General features: G+C 31.5%; 2 protein-coding genes across 2 annotated transcripts in view; both read right to left on the bottom strand.

Annotated features, from left to right (window-relative positions):
- Positions 1 to 3,937: 3,937 nt before the first annotated feature.
- LOC145335440 (caspase-1-like) lies at positions 3,938 to 5,304 on the bottom strand. The gene has a single exon (XM_080181185.1). It carries the CDS (start codon positions 5,250 to 5,252, stop codon positions 4,260 to 4,262), a length of 993 nt encoding a protein of 330 aa, XP_080037311.1. The 5' UTR covers positions 5,253 to 5,304; the 3' UTR covers positions 3,938 to 4,259.
- Positions 5,305 to 9,731: 4,427 nt separating this feature from the next.
- LOC145303710 (lysophosphatidylserine lipase ABHD12-like) overlaps positions 9,732 to 18,573 on the bottom strand; it is a 29,477-nt gene continuing 20,635 nt past the window's right edge. The window contains exons 16-17 of the mRNA XM_080145316.1: positions 10,578 to 10,660; positions 9,732 to 9,813 (exon numbers count right to left, since the gene is read on the bottom strand). Coding sequence (XP_080001442.1) covers positions 9,753 to 9,813; positions 10,578 to 10,660 — 144 coding nt within the window. The 3' untranslated portion in view covers positions 9,732 to 9,752. The remainder of the gene's footprint in view (positions 9,814 to 10,577; positions 10,661 to 18,573) is intronic.

The raw sequence follows: 18,573 nt of genomic DNA, 5'->3' as shown, positions 1-18,573 counted from the left end.
TCGGTAATCACTGATCCGATTGAATTCTACTCTTCATTGTATATACCTATTGGTCCAGTGGTGGTTTTAAGCTATTTTAATTTTTTTATTACCTCTTGGGGCAAAGCCCCTAGAGGCTAGGGGCAAAGCCGCTAGTATTGTATAAAGAAGTTAAAATTGTTTTGAATGTCTCAATTTTAGGAAAGCTTTACATAGGTCCCAGGCATTAGGTTGGTTTTAGGCTGTTTTAGTCCTTAATTTGAGTCTCGGTATGGTTTAAGGCCATTTGTCTGCCCTCTTCCTGTCCATTTGAATAGCAAATACTATTTTGTTACAAGATCCTGGCAATGGTCTATGATACAATGTAAAACGATGTCCGTCCTCTAACAACTGTGCATTCCCTCAAAGCACCTATCAAGCACTTTACCACGTACCCTAACTTATGCGGGTGGCCCTAGACTGGGGAGTGGGAGAGGGGGGGGGGGGTATCTAGCAACCCATTTAAACCAACACCTAGCCTGACCTGAAGTAATAAATTCATCAAAAAACATTTTTTTTTTTTTGGGGGGGGGGTAATATGCTTGACTATGCACTTTAAGGAACTCAGTCGTTTTGCTATACCATCTATGAGTGCATCCTCATAGTCTCCATTACATAATATATCCTTACTAAATATTTGATTGGAGGATTCTGATGAATATGAGGAATTTACAATGACTCCGTATCAGATAAAAGATTTTGCTGTGTGCATGTCTCAACAACCAAAGGAAAAAATCAAGTAGTAATTTTTTAGGAAGCGAAACTACTGTATAAATCTGTTGTTATGCCGTTTGGTCAGTCTTTGATGCACTTTTCAAGTTTAATTTCGATAGGACAATTCTAACATGCCTAAATTAACGAAAAAAGCTATCCGTTACAGATGGACGGACGGACAGACGGACCGACCCTAATTATAGAAAAGCTTCGCTTTCAAAAACTAATATCGATTTTCTTGATATCTTGATTATCTGAGTTAATCAGTCCCTTTATAATAATCTGGCGGCTACGCCTCTAGAAGCCTCTAGGGCACTTGAGTTTGAGGTGGGTTTGGGGAAAGAGAGAATCGAATAATTTTTAAGTAAAAAAATTGGTGGGATTTTTATTTTTCTAGGGGTGATTCCCTTGGGAGGTTGGTGGTACCATCACCCTATGGATCTATGAGAATCTACATATTAAAGGAGAACCATATCGGTTTAGAGAAATCCTTTGGTACAAACAGAGACAGGGAAACATCCTGTTACTAGTGCCTAGGAAAATTCTATAATTAAATAAAATTTTACTAAATGAATTTTATTAGATTGAGCATTTATGTGTTGAGTCTGAAGTGGCTGGGAAAGTGCCTACCTTGTATAAATATAACCATATCTTCAAGCTGTATACATGGTGCTATCATAAAGAATGGTCTCACTGCTATTAAACATGTATTGGACAATGTATCTAAATTTGTTTTATGGAGAACTGAACTTTATTTTGAAATATGTTAAAAATAAGAAGAGGGGGGGAGGCGGAGTTTACATTGATTACTGGGTAGTCCCACAGGGTTAGGGCACCGCAGGGGTTAGTCATAAGCAGAATAGTTTTGGTGGGAAAAGCTTATTTGATAATTACAACTCCTAACATGAAATGATCTAGTCTATTTACTGTTTGTTTTATAATAAATATATTTTACATTATAGTTTTCATTTTCTCTGCCTATGATTCTGTATAGAACCATTTTTACACTTTATCAACGCAGGTAAAAATTACATTGACCCTAGTAGTCTCTGTAACAGGATTTTACCTGATTTTTGCACTTATATCGGACATTATGTCACAAAAAAAGATGGAGATAGTTACTTCGAGAAAATCTGCATTTTATACTTTCATTTGAATGTGATACCCTCGGCAAAAGCGTAAATCAGGTGTCGGGTTCGAGTCTGAACTACATCACACTATACTAGAGATGTTAAAAATGGTACATACTGTCTTGCGTGTGACACTATTAGTAAGAAAAGTGGGAATGTCGTGATCTGTTAAGAGGCGCAACTCATCACCATGCACAGTTAGAACTTTTTTTATAAAGGTTGTACAATCAAAGGGTTGGTTGCCTGTTTGATGTTACTTCACCTAATATCCTATAGTTGGTGTTTGAGTATAGTAAGATATATGCATTTATCAGTAATATTATGTTTATTTGACTTACATTAATAAGTATAATTAATAAAAACATTTATAATGTTAATATTTTTTAGGTTTGGTATTCTTAAAACAGTAATATTTTTTATAAGGAATTGTTTGAAAAAACCTCCTGTATGAAGCGCAGCTACAGTTGCCGTGAGGGTAAATTATACACACCAGTTATTCCGTCCAGGGATAAAGGGAGGGAACAATGGATCAAATATTCAATTATTAGGGGTCTCAAACCTTGAGTACCTGCCTAAAGTGTTTGTGAAGGATTTATAAAGATTTAGTGACTTTGGGTACTAGCGCGCATTTGACGCTGAACTTGTTACAATTCTAGCAGACTAAAATCATAAAAATAAGTAACATAATTTCTAGCAGACATAAAATTAATATTAAAATTAAATTATTTTGGCTGGTTCTAACAAATATTTTTTTCCCAAGAAAATATCATTTCATGTTTAGAACCTCTACTACAGTGTGTTTTTTTATGAGAACTTTTTTTAAAGCAATTTTACCCCACTTATATAGTTATCAGAATTTAATGATTAATGGCTTCACAGTGCCTTCGAAAGTGCTTTGACTTTTGTGTCAGAACCTAAATTGGGACATAGTGCATTTCATTACCCTATGTTAGGTAACTTCATTTTACTTTTCAATAAAATCTAAAATGCAGCCGTTTTTGAGAAAATTAGATTTGAAAATTTCAAGTTCAATTTTCACCCCCTAGGAGTTACCGCATAATCATGACAAGAAAAGCAAAGATTATTTATGTAAAATTTTGAACAACTTTGCTTTTATAAAGTCAGTCATAAAACCTCTCTATATATGATTTATTTAAGGCTGAATTTCCGTGACCTTAGCAAAGCAATTGATAAAAATGGCCATTAATTAACTCACTTCAGGAGTGGTTTTATGAAGAACTTTATAAAAGCAAAAATGTTCAAAATTTTAAATAAATAATCTTTGCTTTTCTTGTCATGATTATGCGGTAACTCCTAGTGAGTGAAAATTAAACTTGAAATTTTCAAATTTAATTTTCTGAAAAACCGCTGCATTTTAGATTTTATTGAAAAGTGAAATGAAGTTACCTAACCTAAAGTAATGAAATGCACTATGTCTTAATTTAGGTTCTGACACAAAAGTCAAAGCACCTTCATTTGCACTGTGGGCTTATTTTCTTCGTTTTTTAATGCAAATAATTAAACACCAAAAAAATATTTCAGTTTTATTTAAAAAGTAGGTGTCAACATCTAAAAATGGTTTTAGCGCATTTTTCTTGTGCTCATATATTCAACCTTTTGCAAGAATGGCTGCTAAACACTTCAAAGTTGAGATATAGAGCTAAAAATGTATACAGATACTATTAGGGACATATATATCATATACATCATAGTACATATCAAAGTTTGAAGGTAATATCTCAACCAGGGAGAGAGTACTGGCCCCCCAAAGTCGACTACAGAAAATCCAATTTTTTTCTTGCAAAGGGTAGAAGATTTTAGACATAAGAAAAATGCGCTAAAACCATTCTTAGATGTTGACACCTAGTTTTGAACTTTAGATTTTACTGTACTTTTTAAATAAAAACTGAAATATTTTGTTGTTGTTCTATTAATTGCATTAAAAAAACAAAAAAAATAAGCCATCAATCATTAAATTCTGATAACTTTAAGTGAGGTAAAATTGTTTTCAAAAAAGTTCTCATAACAAAAAACACACTGTATAATATTTGTGTAATATACAATCTAAGAACACGTTTATCTAAATTCCAGCTTTATTGAATTTTGGTGTCAGTTAATAATATAGGAGAAGGGATGCAGAAGTTCTTAGGTCAATATTTTAATGATTAATTACAGAATGTTTGCTACATTGTAATGTACTGGTAACCAAATTTTTAAGTAAATGCTTTTTTTCTTAGAACTAATTTTTTTCTAAATTAGATTACCATACACTTTACAATTTTCTTCAAATTTTTATGGATAAATCTGGTTTTCATTACCTTTCAGCAAAAACTTAAAATGAATTAATTGCCCATTGTCCCCTTCCTTACTCCCTGTATACCGGCACGCCTTGACGTTTCAGCAAGCGTACCTAAACGGTTTTAGATAAAGAATTTCACCAAATTTTAGCGACCATAACCAGCTGGCTAGCCAAGAAAGTTTGTTAATAATCCACATTTTCAAATTGTAAACATTAATAATTGTATCATTCTCATTCAAGCCAGGGTTAAAGTAAAGTTTTCTATTAAAATGGCGATTTTCATAAACAAAGCTTTGTTTATATCCATCTTCATGTAGTTGTTCTTCCATTATGTCTCCAACATCTCTAAGCAACAGTAACAGATCCTTGTGACAAGCATTTTTCATGAATACCTTGACAAGAGACTGTATAAACCAGGTACCATTGCAGGGATCTCTATAGGACACAAAGCCTGGGACAGTGCTGTATGCTACAATAATATCCTTCCATGAAGGATCCTTTTCTACATGATTGATGGGTCTTGCATCTGTCTCAACCTTTCTGGGAATACCAAGGTCCTTTTTGCTTCCTCTGCAGGCCTGGAAAACTATGAATTTTGGTTTACCGCGAAGGACTGGACAAGTAAATTTCTCCAGAATATCTTCAGTATCAAGATATTTTCCATCAGAACAATCAATTTCATTTCTATCTCCATGGGACATGATGAATACCATCAGCATATCAACATGTGGCAACAAAGGGTTATTTACAACTTCATCTAGCATTTCTAAAGTTTCCTCTTTACCAAGATCTTGATAGATTTCCAAATTAAATCCTAATTGTTCACAAAGTTCCCTTACATTTAGAACATCTACACAGCTACCACTTCTTTTCCTTCTTCTATTTGGAAAATTTTCATAGTTAAGTACAACAGCTAATCCTCTAGGCGTGGAATTCATAGTATAGGTACCCCATTCCTTATCAACGTGGAGTTTTGTTGCTTGTTCTACTTGCACTTGTAAGGGACCGAGAGTACCTTCATTGTGAGTTTGTCTAATTTGCTCTGCTACCATTGATGTACGGTCAATGTTTGGTGGATTATTTGGTGTCATCTTTCAGATTCTGTGTCATGTGGTTCAGATATCAGTCTGTGGTTGCAAAGCTGAAAAAAAACATAATTAATTGATAGTAAAATTATGAACATGAAAGGATTAGCCAAAAAACAGTAAATCCTAATAAAATCAACTAAGATTTAAAACAAGGATGACAACATCCATAAGTAGCGAAGCACAAACAATTAAATAAGAATTTAGATATTAATTTCAAAAGCATGTATATTAGGAAAAAAATCACGAAACCTTTTCAACATTTGTTTTTAATTTCTTAATATTTATATTTCAGTACTATTTCACCAAAGATATGGACAAAAATGTGAAAAATACAAAAATAGCCTAAAACCTGCTAAAAAGCGGTTCTACCGCCATTGATGTTTTATAGTTAATTGTGCTCCTTAATAATTGGAATGTTGTCAAAAAATTTCAGCTTTTTATCTTCTACAGGAGCCGAGAAAATCACGTTTCCCCAAAACTAAGACGGATATACGGACATTTCAAATTATAGAGTAGCTTCGCTACATGAATACAAACTTTTAGGAGACCATTGTTTGTGGGCCTCATGATTTATAAATGATTAACAAAATGAGTTTTATGAAAACTGATGCCTTTTTCAAATGTAAAATGTCCGATCATGCAGACATTGAAACCCTTCAACACCAAGAAATTATTTTTTAAAACTTACAAGCTAAAGTTACCCCTCTAAAGTAACTTTCTCTGTCGGATGTTCATACTCATAGTAACTTAGATCGATTAGGCTTGATTAGACAGACCATTCCAAAACTGTAAGAACCATTTTTCTAGCTCTAGGTACTATTTGAGTACGTATAAGTAACAGTAACCTTATGAGGACATAATTTAGTTAAAAAAAACAAATATCACCTTCAAAATTAACTTCGCAATGATACAATTTAAAATATAAAATGTTAATATCAATAATCAGAGATAAGAACTGTGATATTCCAAGTCTGTGACGATAGTGGATATATTATCACTTGGATCCTATATCAGATTTTTATATTCTCTAATAAAGAGAAACTTGCAGGTGGCTAAAATAATGATTCTCCCTTTACACCAATTTTACTCGAACCCTCCTACTGCATGAACGAACTGACCAATAAACGAGTTCCACGTTAGTAATGGGAAGGTTCTTAAGGATTAAGAGGATAATTGATAAATATTCATGTACAGTACACTCTGAATTAAAATTACCCCCTCCGTAGATTAAAATTATTGGTTGAAAAGTTTGTACACTGGTAGCTTGCACAAGTCCCCAATTAGGTTTTAGGAAACGTGTATAAGAAAAAAACTTTTATTGGTCACGCACGCCCATGATAATTATTTTTACCATAAAAGGCAATATTCTGCATATCAGCTTATTATTGGACAATTTTAAACCTTTTCTTATTGGTTAATATTTCAGTCTTTATCTCAAAATAATCAAAACAAGGGTGCCAACATGCATAAAAAGCAAAGCAAATTTATTAACTTTAAGATATTTAAGAAAACTATCTAAATATTCTGGATTTTTATTCTGCAAATTTAGAAAATATTCCTTAAATTATAGGACTAACAGACACACAAACATCAACAAGCAAATTGTAGAATAGGTTAGCTGTTAATAACACAATTGATATATTCATTTTCTATATTTCCATATAAATTTTGTTCTAAAAAATGACAAATCACACAAATAATTTATTTATATAATATAGACACATATTTAACTTTAGCTAACTAGATTTTTATTTGAAAATATCAGGGAGGGGGGGGGGGGGGGGGAGACATTGGACTGAAAATTACTCCTGCGGCCAAAAATGTATAAACACATATCTAATTTGATGACTAAAAAACTTCGATACTTTAATTAAATTTTGATTGGTTAGTTCAAATTTTTTACCAAAAATTACGATCAACATAAAGGGTAATTTTGGTTACCATCCATTGTCTTATCCCTTTAGGTCCCTGCCCGTCTCTGTTTAATCTCATGTTTTATTACACTGTTGCGTGGCCAGATTAAATAAGTTTATTTTAGTGTTAGGCAAAAATGACTATGCAATTGTATCAGTAAGAAGGTCTAATAACACCCTTTGCTAATTTTAAAATCCAACTAAATCTAATTTGAGAAAATTAGATTTGAAAAGTTTATATTCAATTGTCATCCCCTAAGAGTTACCGAACAATCATGACAAGAAAAGCAAATATTCATCCTTTCCAATTCTTTACAACTTTGCTTTTATGAAGTCTTTCATAAAACCACTCTATATAAGATTTATTTAAGGCTGAATTTCCGTGACCTTAGCAAAGCAACTGATAATGGCCATTGATTAACTCCCTTCAGGAGTGGTTTTATGAAGAACTTTATAAAAGCAAACTTATTCAAAATTTTAAATCAATAATCTTTGCTTTTCTTGTCATGATTGTTCGGTAACTCCTGGGGGATGAAAATTGAACTTAAAATTTTCAAATCTAATTTTCACAAAAATTAGATTTAGTTGGATTTTAAAATTAGCAAAGGGTGTTATTAGACCTTCTTACTGATACAATTGCAAAGTCATTTTTGCCTAACACTAAAATAAACTTTTTTCATCTGGCAACGCAAGAGTGATTAGAATATTGCAATGAAAAGATTATAAACAAAGCATTATCTAAAAAAAAAAATCAATCAATTTAAATATTTTTAATGTAAATTTATTTTAGAAGGCCTAGCTTTCTGAAAAAAAATTCAGTTGAATATATATATATTAATTATGTATGTTTTGAAGAAGCACAGCAAAGAAAAGTAAACTGTATACAAAAAGTAAATGTGAAGAAAGGGAAAGTTGCATGAAGTGCATTCCAGAAAACTGATTCCAAGCATCAGTTAAAAGTATACCATCAAACATATAAAATTGTGTATTACAATTAATAGCAAACAATTAGACATCAGTCATCACTAAATTAGACGTCATGCTGTTTTTCTCTGAAAATAAGCCAGCTATATAAATTGCATGTACCACAAGAATGCGATTTTCAAGTAATGATTTTTTAAAAACTAGATGGTAGAAAATTAAAATTCTTTCAAATATATACCTATAAATAAGGTTTAAACCATTAAACAGTAAAAAATATGCAGTTCATTAAATTCAAGTTTTAATGCATTTCGTGCAACTACCCCTTTAGCCTTGTAAACAGGTAATTGGCCAAAATTTGATAAATAGATATAAGTCATAAGCCTATGAAGCTCTAAATATGTAAATGTGAAGTAAATTTTGTATTTTTTTTCAGAATCGCCAAACCTCCCAAATATCAAATGTCTTTTAAGTTTAACTACATGACTAATAGAGAAATTTAATATTTTTTGTTTGATAAAAAATTTGGCATTTTTTTAGGGTACTTTATTTTTAATTCAAGGTATCTAGAAGGTTTTTATTTACAAATTCTAACTAATTTTTCTACGTAAAAGCAAATTTATCAAATATTTTAATTAAAATTTTTTTTACTAAAAAATATAAAAAGAAAGACAAATTCAAATGAAGGCTTATTGTAGCAAAAATTAAACTAAATGAAAACGGGGGACGGAACTATTGTGAAGATCGTGTAATCAAAGTAAATTCGTTTATACATTTTATATTTCAAATGATTTAGAATTTAGATATCTTATTTATTTAAATTCTGGTTTGTATTGCCTATTCATGTGTTACATAAAAGTCAAGAATCTATAGGTTTCTGTTATAGTATTAAGTGTACTTGTCACATGGATTACGCGATCTCAACAACAGTTCTACCCTCCCTTAACTAAATTCAGGGCTAGACAGCCGCGTAAGTCTTAGGGAAAGCAACTATTGATTTACATTCATAAAAATCAGCTGGAAGTCTAGCCCTTACCAAAATAAGGCAATCCCTTTCTTCAAAAAAATTTCCATATCATCCAAAAGGGTTTAAATTTGAAGCTTTGTCGCTAGAAACGCGCGGCTGCCGAGCACTGGCTAAATTTTTCAAAACATTGAGCTTTATAACAACCTAAATGATTCCATTACTCAAATCAATAAAAATATATTATGATAAATACATGTAAATCAAAGCATCAATCAATATATAAATAAATAAGCAGGTTTAACCAATCAAATTTTTGTATATTTTCTAATCCGCCAAGTCTTTCATATTCGCAAAAATTCACAATAGCAGATAATAAAAAAATGTCGTAATGATAAGTGGAGCAAAGGAGTAGGGGCATTTGTTTTGCTGTATGATTCTTATGATTAGGTAATCCTTTCTGATGGCGGGGGTATATGTTATCAACATATACAAAAAAGTAAGTGAACGTTGTTAAGATCATCAAATTCTTGAAACCGCTTATTATATCCCCCTAAAAAAAGCTTTAACATCCTCCTGAAACATTTGTGGACTATTTGATTGGTCAACCCTACAATCAATGAACAAATTAATTTACAAAGTACACAAAAAACGCGATTAAATACAATAATTTATATTTTTAAATTTTTTTCCTAGTGTTTCAGTTTACTTCATATTTGAAGAAAACCGCTGAAAACTTGAATTCAAACATCTTTCTTCAAAATCACTGAAAAAAAAATCAGGTTATTTGCTAGTTTAATAATGATTTTACTGCAGACAAGTCAAATCAAAATAAGTTTATTCTGCTAAACAGCTAAACATAGTCTTTTTGATTTTAAATTTCTACAAAAAGAAATAATAATGGGATAATTCCTAAAAAAAAAATTTTGCTGAAAACTTAAATTAAATTACTACAGTTTAAGCTACTTTGAAAATACAATAAAAATGGCTAAAATACGAAAAATGTTTGAAGCGGGTAGGTCTAAAAATCGGTCAAACTTGTAAATAAAACCCCAATAGTAAGATTACATAGAAACTATTTTATTGACCCTAGCAAACAATTCTTAATATTTTGATAAACGAATTAGATACTCCAAAGGGAGGGGGCGGTTGTGACACTTTTTGAAACTAAAACTACAGGAATTCAACTTAAAAAAGAGTTACAGCACTGAAATTTGGAATGACAGTCGCTTTAAAGAGGTACAATGTGGAACTGTGAAGAAAAATTGGTGAAACCACCGCTATCGCCGTTTCCAGCCTAAAAACAATTCGGCGATAGCGGCGGTTCCGCCGCCTTTTCTTCACAGTTCCACATTGTATCTCTATAGAGCAACTGCCATACCGAATTTCAGTGATGTAACTTTTTTTTAGTTGAGTTCCTTTGACTTTTGTTTTGGTTTCAATAAGTGTCACAACCGCCTCCCCCCTATTAAATAGACAAACACTCTACTACTCCATACAACAACTGGCGCAGCAACTATAAAAAACTACCTAATAATCTTCGGTAATTCAGGCGCGCGGCAGATATACTTGTGCGCGTAACAATGTTCGCTCTCAAACTCTACAAATTCAACCTAAAAACAAAGATTCATTAAAAATATGTTCTCGTTATTTTAAGTATATTTCAATCCACAAAATCAATGCAAACGGTCAAACGCGTGAAATATGTTGGCGTGAAAAGTGTTGGGTTTCAGTCTGTACCAGAGGTGAATTCTTAAAAAACTTTTGCCCCACTAAAATCAGTTGCCCCACTAAAATCAGTGAGGCAAACTAAAAATTTAGAGGGGATAATTTTGCTTCACTAAAATTTTAGTGGGGCAAAAGTTTTTTAAGAATTCACCTCAGAATAGAGACGTAAAAGTAAGAGAAATCAAATGCATTTGCCTATTAACGGGCACTACAATGCTCTGCTAGGACTTTCGAATGAAGGTTGTGCAATCAAAGATTTGGTTGTAAGAAATCTTTTATTAAAATAATAATGCGTTTGGCAAAGAAATATCATCAATTCAAAAAGTTTTTTAAGGTGGCTGCCGAGCCCTGGAAATTACTTTTTTTGTGTAATTGAATCACGAAACCTTTTTCCAACCAACAGGCGACACATTCTACAATTCTCTTTAGAAATTATTTTTTCCATAAAAAAAATTTAATGCATTTTAAAAAAGTTTTCTTGGAACATTTGTCATGGACTCAAATAGAGCTTTTATTGAAAAGCACATTAAGCATTAAAACGTAGGCATAGTAACCCGACCCGACCCCTCCCTTAGTTTCTATCTATTTATAAGCGGGGACATCAGTGCTCAACGGGCACTTTATGTGAAAGCAAAGAAAGTTTTATTTATTGGGGGGTCATAAAAAAGTTGGTTGCTTAGGAAACTAAGGGAAATGTACTTTTTAAGATATTTGAATAATGATCAACGTTTTGTTCTATGTTCATTTCCAATATATTTCTAAAAATTTCCTTATTTTCTCTTTCCTTTTTTCTTTAAATTTTTCAAAAAGTTAATTAACCTGATTTATAAATCCAAGGGCTTTTCACCATGACATTAAGCGCCAAATACAATGATACCCCCCCCCCCAAAAAAAAAAAAATTTGTTGAGGAGTATTACCCCAATATCCATCTCCAAATATCAGCGAACAAACTTAAATTTAAGAACAGCTATGCAATAATGCACAAAAAATCTAAATCTGTGTATGAATTAATAATTTTCCCTAATTCTTTTTTTTTACAAAATATTGATCCATTTAAAAATTTCTAAAGTTTTGGAGAAAGCCAAAATGAAATGCACTTTAGAATGAAGTAGGATATTTGTCAAACTCGATTTAGACTTTATCTATCTAGCCATCAATCTTTAGAGGTTTGTCTGTCCATTTATAGGACAGTAACTATCTGTTTTATAGCTATACTAATTTCAGTTATCCGTATGGTATATAATCAAAGTACAATATGAATCTATCTTCATCGAGATAGATTTGAAACAAAGATGACAATATCAATAAAAGCGAAGCACTGAAACGGTAGGACAAACGGACATTAACACTTGTATAGTGTCAGAACTGAATAATCAGAATATAAATAAAATGTATATGAGTCGAAGCAAAATTGTAAGTAAATTTTGTTGAAAAACTGCTTGATACAGGATAATGTTTATGGACATACTTACATTTTTAGGACTTGATTTTAGAGTTGCTTCGCTTATAACATTATACTTTGATTCCCAGGAATCAATATACCAAAAATCAGATCAAACGGATGATTATATCACATAAAAATTTGTTGTTAAAAAAGTAAAAAAATCAACATGTTTAAAATGGATGTACGGAGATTCTGGTAATGCTTATAGAGTTGCTACGCTTTCTAAATCGTACCTAACTACTATAGGAATCACCATGCACAGTTTGAAATCGATAGGACAATTATAACATGCCTAAATTAATGAAAAGAGCTATCTCTCTGTGACGGACGTACGGTCCGACCCTAATTATAGAAAAGCTTCCCTTAAAAAAAATAATCTATGCTCTATTACTATTTTGACAAATATATCACGTGCGCTATTGATTTCAAAAAACCATGGATAGATAAAGCTGCCTACATTTTGGACGGCTTTGTTTCATTACGAGTTTTTTCCTTATTGCCACAGAAATCAACACCGCCCCCAGACGTTTTTCAGTCCTTGGATACTTGAATTATATTGTGTTAAACCTATAGCATTAATTGTTTACTAAAAATAGTTTATTAATAAATTTTAATACAATGTAGGTAAATATCAGTTATTAATGTTGATATTAAATGTATATGTTGTTTTTGTCCCAAAAAATATTTTGTATTTGAATTGGAAAGATCTTAAATCGAAGGCTTGACAGACACGCCCTAAAAAAAGGATGACTGTCTATAATACAATGTTTTTGGGCCTGCTGGTAAAAAGCTAATATTACAAACTGCGGCTGTGGATCTCTCAAAATTGCTGAACTAAAGCGGCTGCAGGACCCTACAGAATATGATAAACAATGTGATGTCACAACATCAACATTCTCAACATAAATAAAATAACACAGGAAGAGAAAGCAACATGGTTCAGGGATCTAAAGGGATAAGACACTGGCCTATAAATTGATGATGATACACAAAATAAATGTTTGGACATTCTACTTAATGATAAGTGCAAGCCATTAGGGGTATGATAACTTTTGGAGATTTTAATATTTTCTATGAATAAACTTGATTTGGACATCTGCCAACAGAAAACAAAGATGGTGATTTTCATATTTCCATAAGTATATGATTTTTAAAAAAATCATAGTATAATGCATATAGCTATTATTACATGCTGTGGCTTACTGCAGGGGGTGTTAACACCCCCAATGAAAATTAAAACTTATAAGGCTTGCATTCCCCTCTTTTCAACCATCCTACGGCAATCCTGTGAAAGCCACTGATTACATGTAAAAGTATAAGTATGCAAAAACTAAACTAAAAATATTCATTCTTTATTTAAGATGGGAATAGTTATTTCCTTCATCGTATTATAAACCGCTTTCCGCGGATATAGAATGTACAATTAAAAGATTAAAACTGGTTTTAATCTTATGATTGTACATTTTTATATTCGTAGAAAGCTGTTTATAATACGATGCTAGACATAGTTTTTTCGTATGGATGAGAACCGGTTCCTATCCACCGGATTCGAATGAATACGAGAATAGTTATTCCTCGCATCGTATTATAAACGGCTTTCCGCGGATATAGAATGTACAATTATGAGATTAAAACTATTTTTTTTAGCCCCGAGGTGACGAAGTCACCGGCTAAAAAAACTAGTTTTAATCTTATGATTGTACATTTCTATATTTGTAGAAAGCTGGATATAATACGATGCTAGACATAGTTTTTTCGTATGGATGAGAACCGGTTCCTATCCACCGGATTCGAATGAATACGAGAAAAAATATTAATTAATGAATGTACAAGTTTCTAAAAAAAATACCTAATTAGACTTAATTGTAGACAAGCTACGCTACTAAAAACGTAAAAAAGTAAAAAAATACTATTACTATAAAACTACTACAAATTCTTATCTTGGTCTGGTTTTACAAATTAGGAAAACACCCAAAAATAAAATATTACCAATTTCCACTTTTTAAAACTCTAATGAAGAACTTTTTTGTCTTAAAAATGCTTACATAACCTTAAAGATTATCAAAGTTTAATTTCTTTAGTAGAAACTCAAACAAAATATGTGTAAAATTTTTAAGGGCTGAGATAAATCTTTTTTGACCATGATAAAGAAAATAAGAACCACAGAAACATTTCTGTTGTTAAAAGAATTGAATTTGAACATCATTTTTTCACTTTTATTTGCTTTTTTGTATTTGTTTCAATGCATATGTAAATTGTAATGTCTTTATGTTAGTCCATTAAGATCCCACTAACCACTTTATCTATTCAAGTCTTCATTAATGAAAACCTTTACAACAGTGTTTTTTCTGTTATCTCCCTCTACATAATAAACCTATAATGCTAATGGCGCATCCGCCTGTGATTACATCAGAAACCGACAAACAATCTTTGCTTGACGCATATCATAAATAATTTTTACATTTACAACAACTTTCAAGTCTATGAATGTACCTCACAAATTTTCATTCATAAATTTCAAGTCAAAGTATAAATGTGTGTTGCTATGTGCTTTGTAGCAGGGCTCGGCAGCCGCGCTTCAGCCGCTTGTAAGCTGAAATCAACCTTTTACAATTTTAAAAAATCAGATGGAAGTCTTTACCTAAACAAAATATGGCAATCCCTCTTTTTTTATGTAAAGTATCCAAACGAGTTTAAGATTCAGGCCTTGTCACGACTAACTCGCGGCTGCCGAGCCCTGCAGAGATATCCTAGTGCTTCTTAATGATAGTAAAGATATGGATAATAAAATAGGGGAAGTGGGGGCGTTCTAAGCTGTGGAAGTTTTCTTGGGTAACACAAACCAACTACCAAGTCATATTTTTGAAAGCGAAGCAACTCCAACTCTTCATTGCCAAAAAGTACGTACGTTCAATCAAAGTAAAATAAATGTTATATTATCTTTTCAATTACTGGTACGATTAGGTCTAAGATTTGATCGTAGCATCTCTACATTTACATCTCCTAATGAAAGTACGTCGTTGTATCACAAAGTAGATTTGTGCAGTTTTCCAAGTCTAGTGTCCTATCCCTGATATGAGAGATATTTTAAGGAAAGTATGATAGTGTAGTGGTCAAAGAGGAAGGGAACATTGGGCTGTTTATTACACTAGTCCCCAAAGATTTGTAATAATGTTTTATTATTCGTTAGCCTAAAAACTTTAGGGACTTCTATCGAATTTAGATTAATTTGTTCATGAAGTTGAGAGTCCAAATGTTTCAACGACTAATTATTATCTACATGAGGGAACTAATCATCATTGGGGATGTAAGTCAATTTATCGGCCATTGTCTTATCCATTTAGATCCCTAGTAGTTTTAGTGGCTGATATTTTTACGACTTCTACTTTATGTCACTGACGTTCCTACATTCGGTTAACTTTAGCTAATACAGCAAAATAAAAAATAAAAATAAAGTTTTCTTAAGTCATCTAAAACATTGTAGCTTTTACACGAAGTACCTTGTTGAGCACTGAGCCCCCCCCCCCGGGCCCCCCCCCCCCTATATTAATATAGATTGAAAATAGGGGGGGGAGGGGGGGGGGGGTAGCCCCGCATACTTCTAAAGGTTCAGGTCCCATGCAAGGGTTAGGCATAGCAAATAAACAGCCTGGTGAGGCAAAGAATCAAAAAGTTCTAAAATCTACTTAATGAACTATCTATAGAATAAAGAATATATACATAAATATATAATACAATATAAGAATTATATTTTACTTTTGAAGAACACCAACCCCTGTGTTCATCTACATGTACCATCTTTTTAAAACCAAGATCAAAATAAGGAACTGGTAGTAAAATTAGGTGTTGAGACAATTTCACAAAACAAATGAAGAGAAATATGAATTTGAAGGAAAGATAGAGTATTTAATTGTGCAGCTAACAAATGGAAAACAGTGGGGGAAAAACATTAAAATGATAAAATGCCAAGAAAAACTAAACTCGAAATAGATGATGGCTTTATAAACTTTTAAGAAACAATCATAGAGAGAATGCAATTTCATAGCTTTGCTTTTAAACAATAAAGGTGAAAGAAGTAAAATAGATGGCAGAAAACAAAGTTAAAACAGATTAAGAACAGGAAAATATGTAATTGGAACACTGTTTATTGTTTAAAACTTACATATCAACGATTATAATATTAAGATTTTTTTGCTGTTTTGTTTAGTATTTGTCAAAAAATGAAGGTAGTGTCGTTTTTTTTTTGGGTATAAAGAAATGGTGTTAATTCACTTCTGCATAATATCAATTCCGACTTCATTTTCGTAAAAAAAGCAAAAAAAAGTTTTATAATAAGGGGCACATGGAAAGGGGCAGTTTTTATTGTTGTAATAATTTGCGATTTGCAATTATGTGATATATTTGCAGAAATTAGGGCACACCTGGAAAAGTCAGGGTTTAGATAAAAGATTTAAAGATGAGTTCAAAATTAATGATCCGATTCAGGTTATCCGGACTTTTTAACATAATAGACAATTTGAATTAAGACTGGTAAATAGAATTTTATTTTTTATGTCAATTTGGCAAGGATTGAGTTAGAAATATGATTAAGGTGTCTATAGAAAGGTCTTTACATACCCCATCAAAAACACGAAACATTATAGAATTTTCATTTTTAGGCTCTACAACTTGCCTAATCTACTTTGTGATCTTACCCCCCCCCCCCCCCCTAGTAGCGTTAAGGCTGGTTTGTTTTAATTGTTTATGCTTAAAACCTCTTATTTAATCCTATAATATCATGAAGTAATAAGGTAGTTTGATTGTCAGTTAAGATCTTGCAAACTACAGAACCTTTTAGAAAAGCTTCACATAGGTTCCGGGATAGTTTTAATCAAACTATTTTTATATTTGTTTCTTGAAATGGTTTAAGGCTATTTTTTCTGCCTAATACCTCTTAAAAAAACTAAACCAATGGTTGCAACGGGCGAAGCTATTAGTTAGATATGATTTGTCGAATACAGAAAATAATTTTTATAAGGAATGTAAGAAAGGTAATAAGAGTGTCAACTCTTAGTTTACTCTCCTATGTTTTCTTTAGTTTTGACTTGTCTTCAGTTGAGAAGATTAGAAAATAAGATTAGGCTTTAGTTAAAGGAACTGTGATATTATCAAAAAATATTTGATTTTGAAAAAATAACAAATTACAATAATTTGTAATTAAGTACATAGTAAATTGCTACCTACACAGTAATTATTAAAAAAAAATACTAAAGCCAATTTACTTAATCGAGTGTTATTTATTCTAAAAATACTTTTCCATTTATTTATGGAATTTTATTAAAATGTAAAGGAGGAAAAAATGAATAAAGTAACATGACTAAATAGATATGTTTTTTTTTTTTGTTTTTTTTTTATACAGTGATACTTGGATTAGAAATGGGCCATTTTGAAAAATCATGTATTGTAACCTGTTATACATAATTTTCTACAAATATTAAAATAAAATCATAAAATAAATACCAGTTTTGTTGGCCCGGGCCTTCGGACCCTAAACTTAAACTAATCTAAATTTTTTATTTTCTATCCGCGGAAAGCTGTCTCCAATACGATGCGATAATGGTATATGAGTAACACTAAGAAATTACCAAAATCAACCAAAAAACCTGAATTTAAGAACATACAAACTAAAACACTCGGACATCCTTTTATTTAAGTAAAAAGACACTGTATCTAAATTTCTTAATTTAAGTTTAATGTATGCACATAGTAACAAAAACGTTTATTTGTTGTTTTAATCATTTCCTATGTGTTCTTTTTAGAATTTCACATATAGGTGTCAATTTCTCTATTTTCGTTTTTATGACTGCTTTTCAATAGCATAGCTAAAATATAAGCGTAAGAAAGTCCTTTATTAATTCTGGACATACAAAAGTAGTTTAAGGTTTATGTGTTTTTATGTCCTTTAAGATCTATAAAACGACTAAACCTAAAGGACTACAATTTTACGTAAAGCTTGGTATTAGTTCTTGGCAGATTCCCTATTGGTAAGGAGAAACTCCCAGTAAAAATAGAAGATAGAATGTTTTAAAAGTTAATGGGGTTGAAATTTCATGATAAACAGTCTTTGACGGCACACTATGTATATTCGTTCTCATTATCTAAAGTTGACATTGGGTAAAGGGATAGAAATAAATATTCTATACAAATAAGTTAAACAACAAAAGTAGATAAATAAGTTCATATTCTCTATTATTAAGAAGCTGGATTTAAATGTAGATGCATGATGAAAAATCTACTTAAATATTGCACAATGAACATTGTAATTTTGAGGAAGGCTATTTCTTAGTCGTGGTCTAATACTTTTTGGGTAGAAT

This window comes from Acartia tonsa, chromosome 13, assembly GCF_053477335.1.
Source record: "Acartia tonsa isolate MP-2025a chromosome 13, ASM5347733v1, whole genome shotgun sequence".
NCBI lineage: Eukaryota > Metazoa > Arthropoda > Copepoda > Calanoida > Acartiidae > Acartia > Acartia tonsa.
This window is presented reverse-complemented; position numbering and strand designations above follow the sequence as displayed.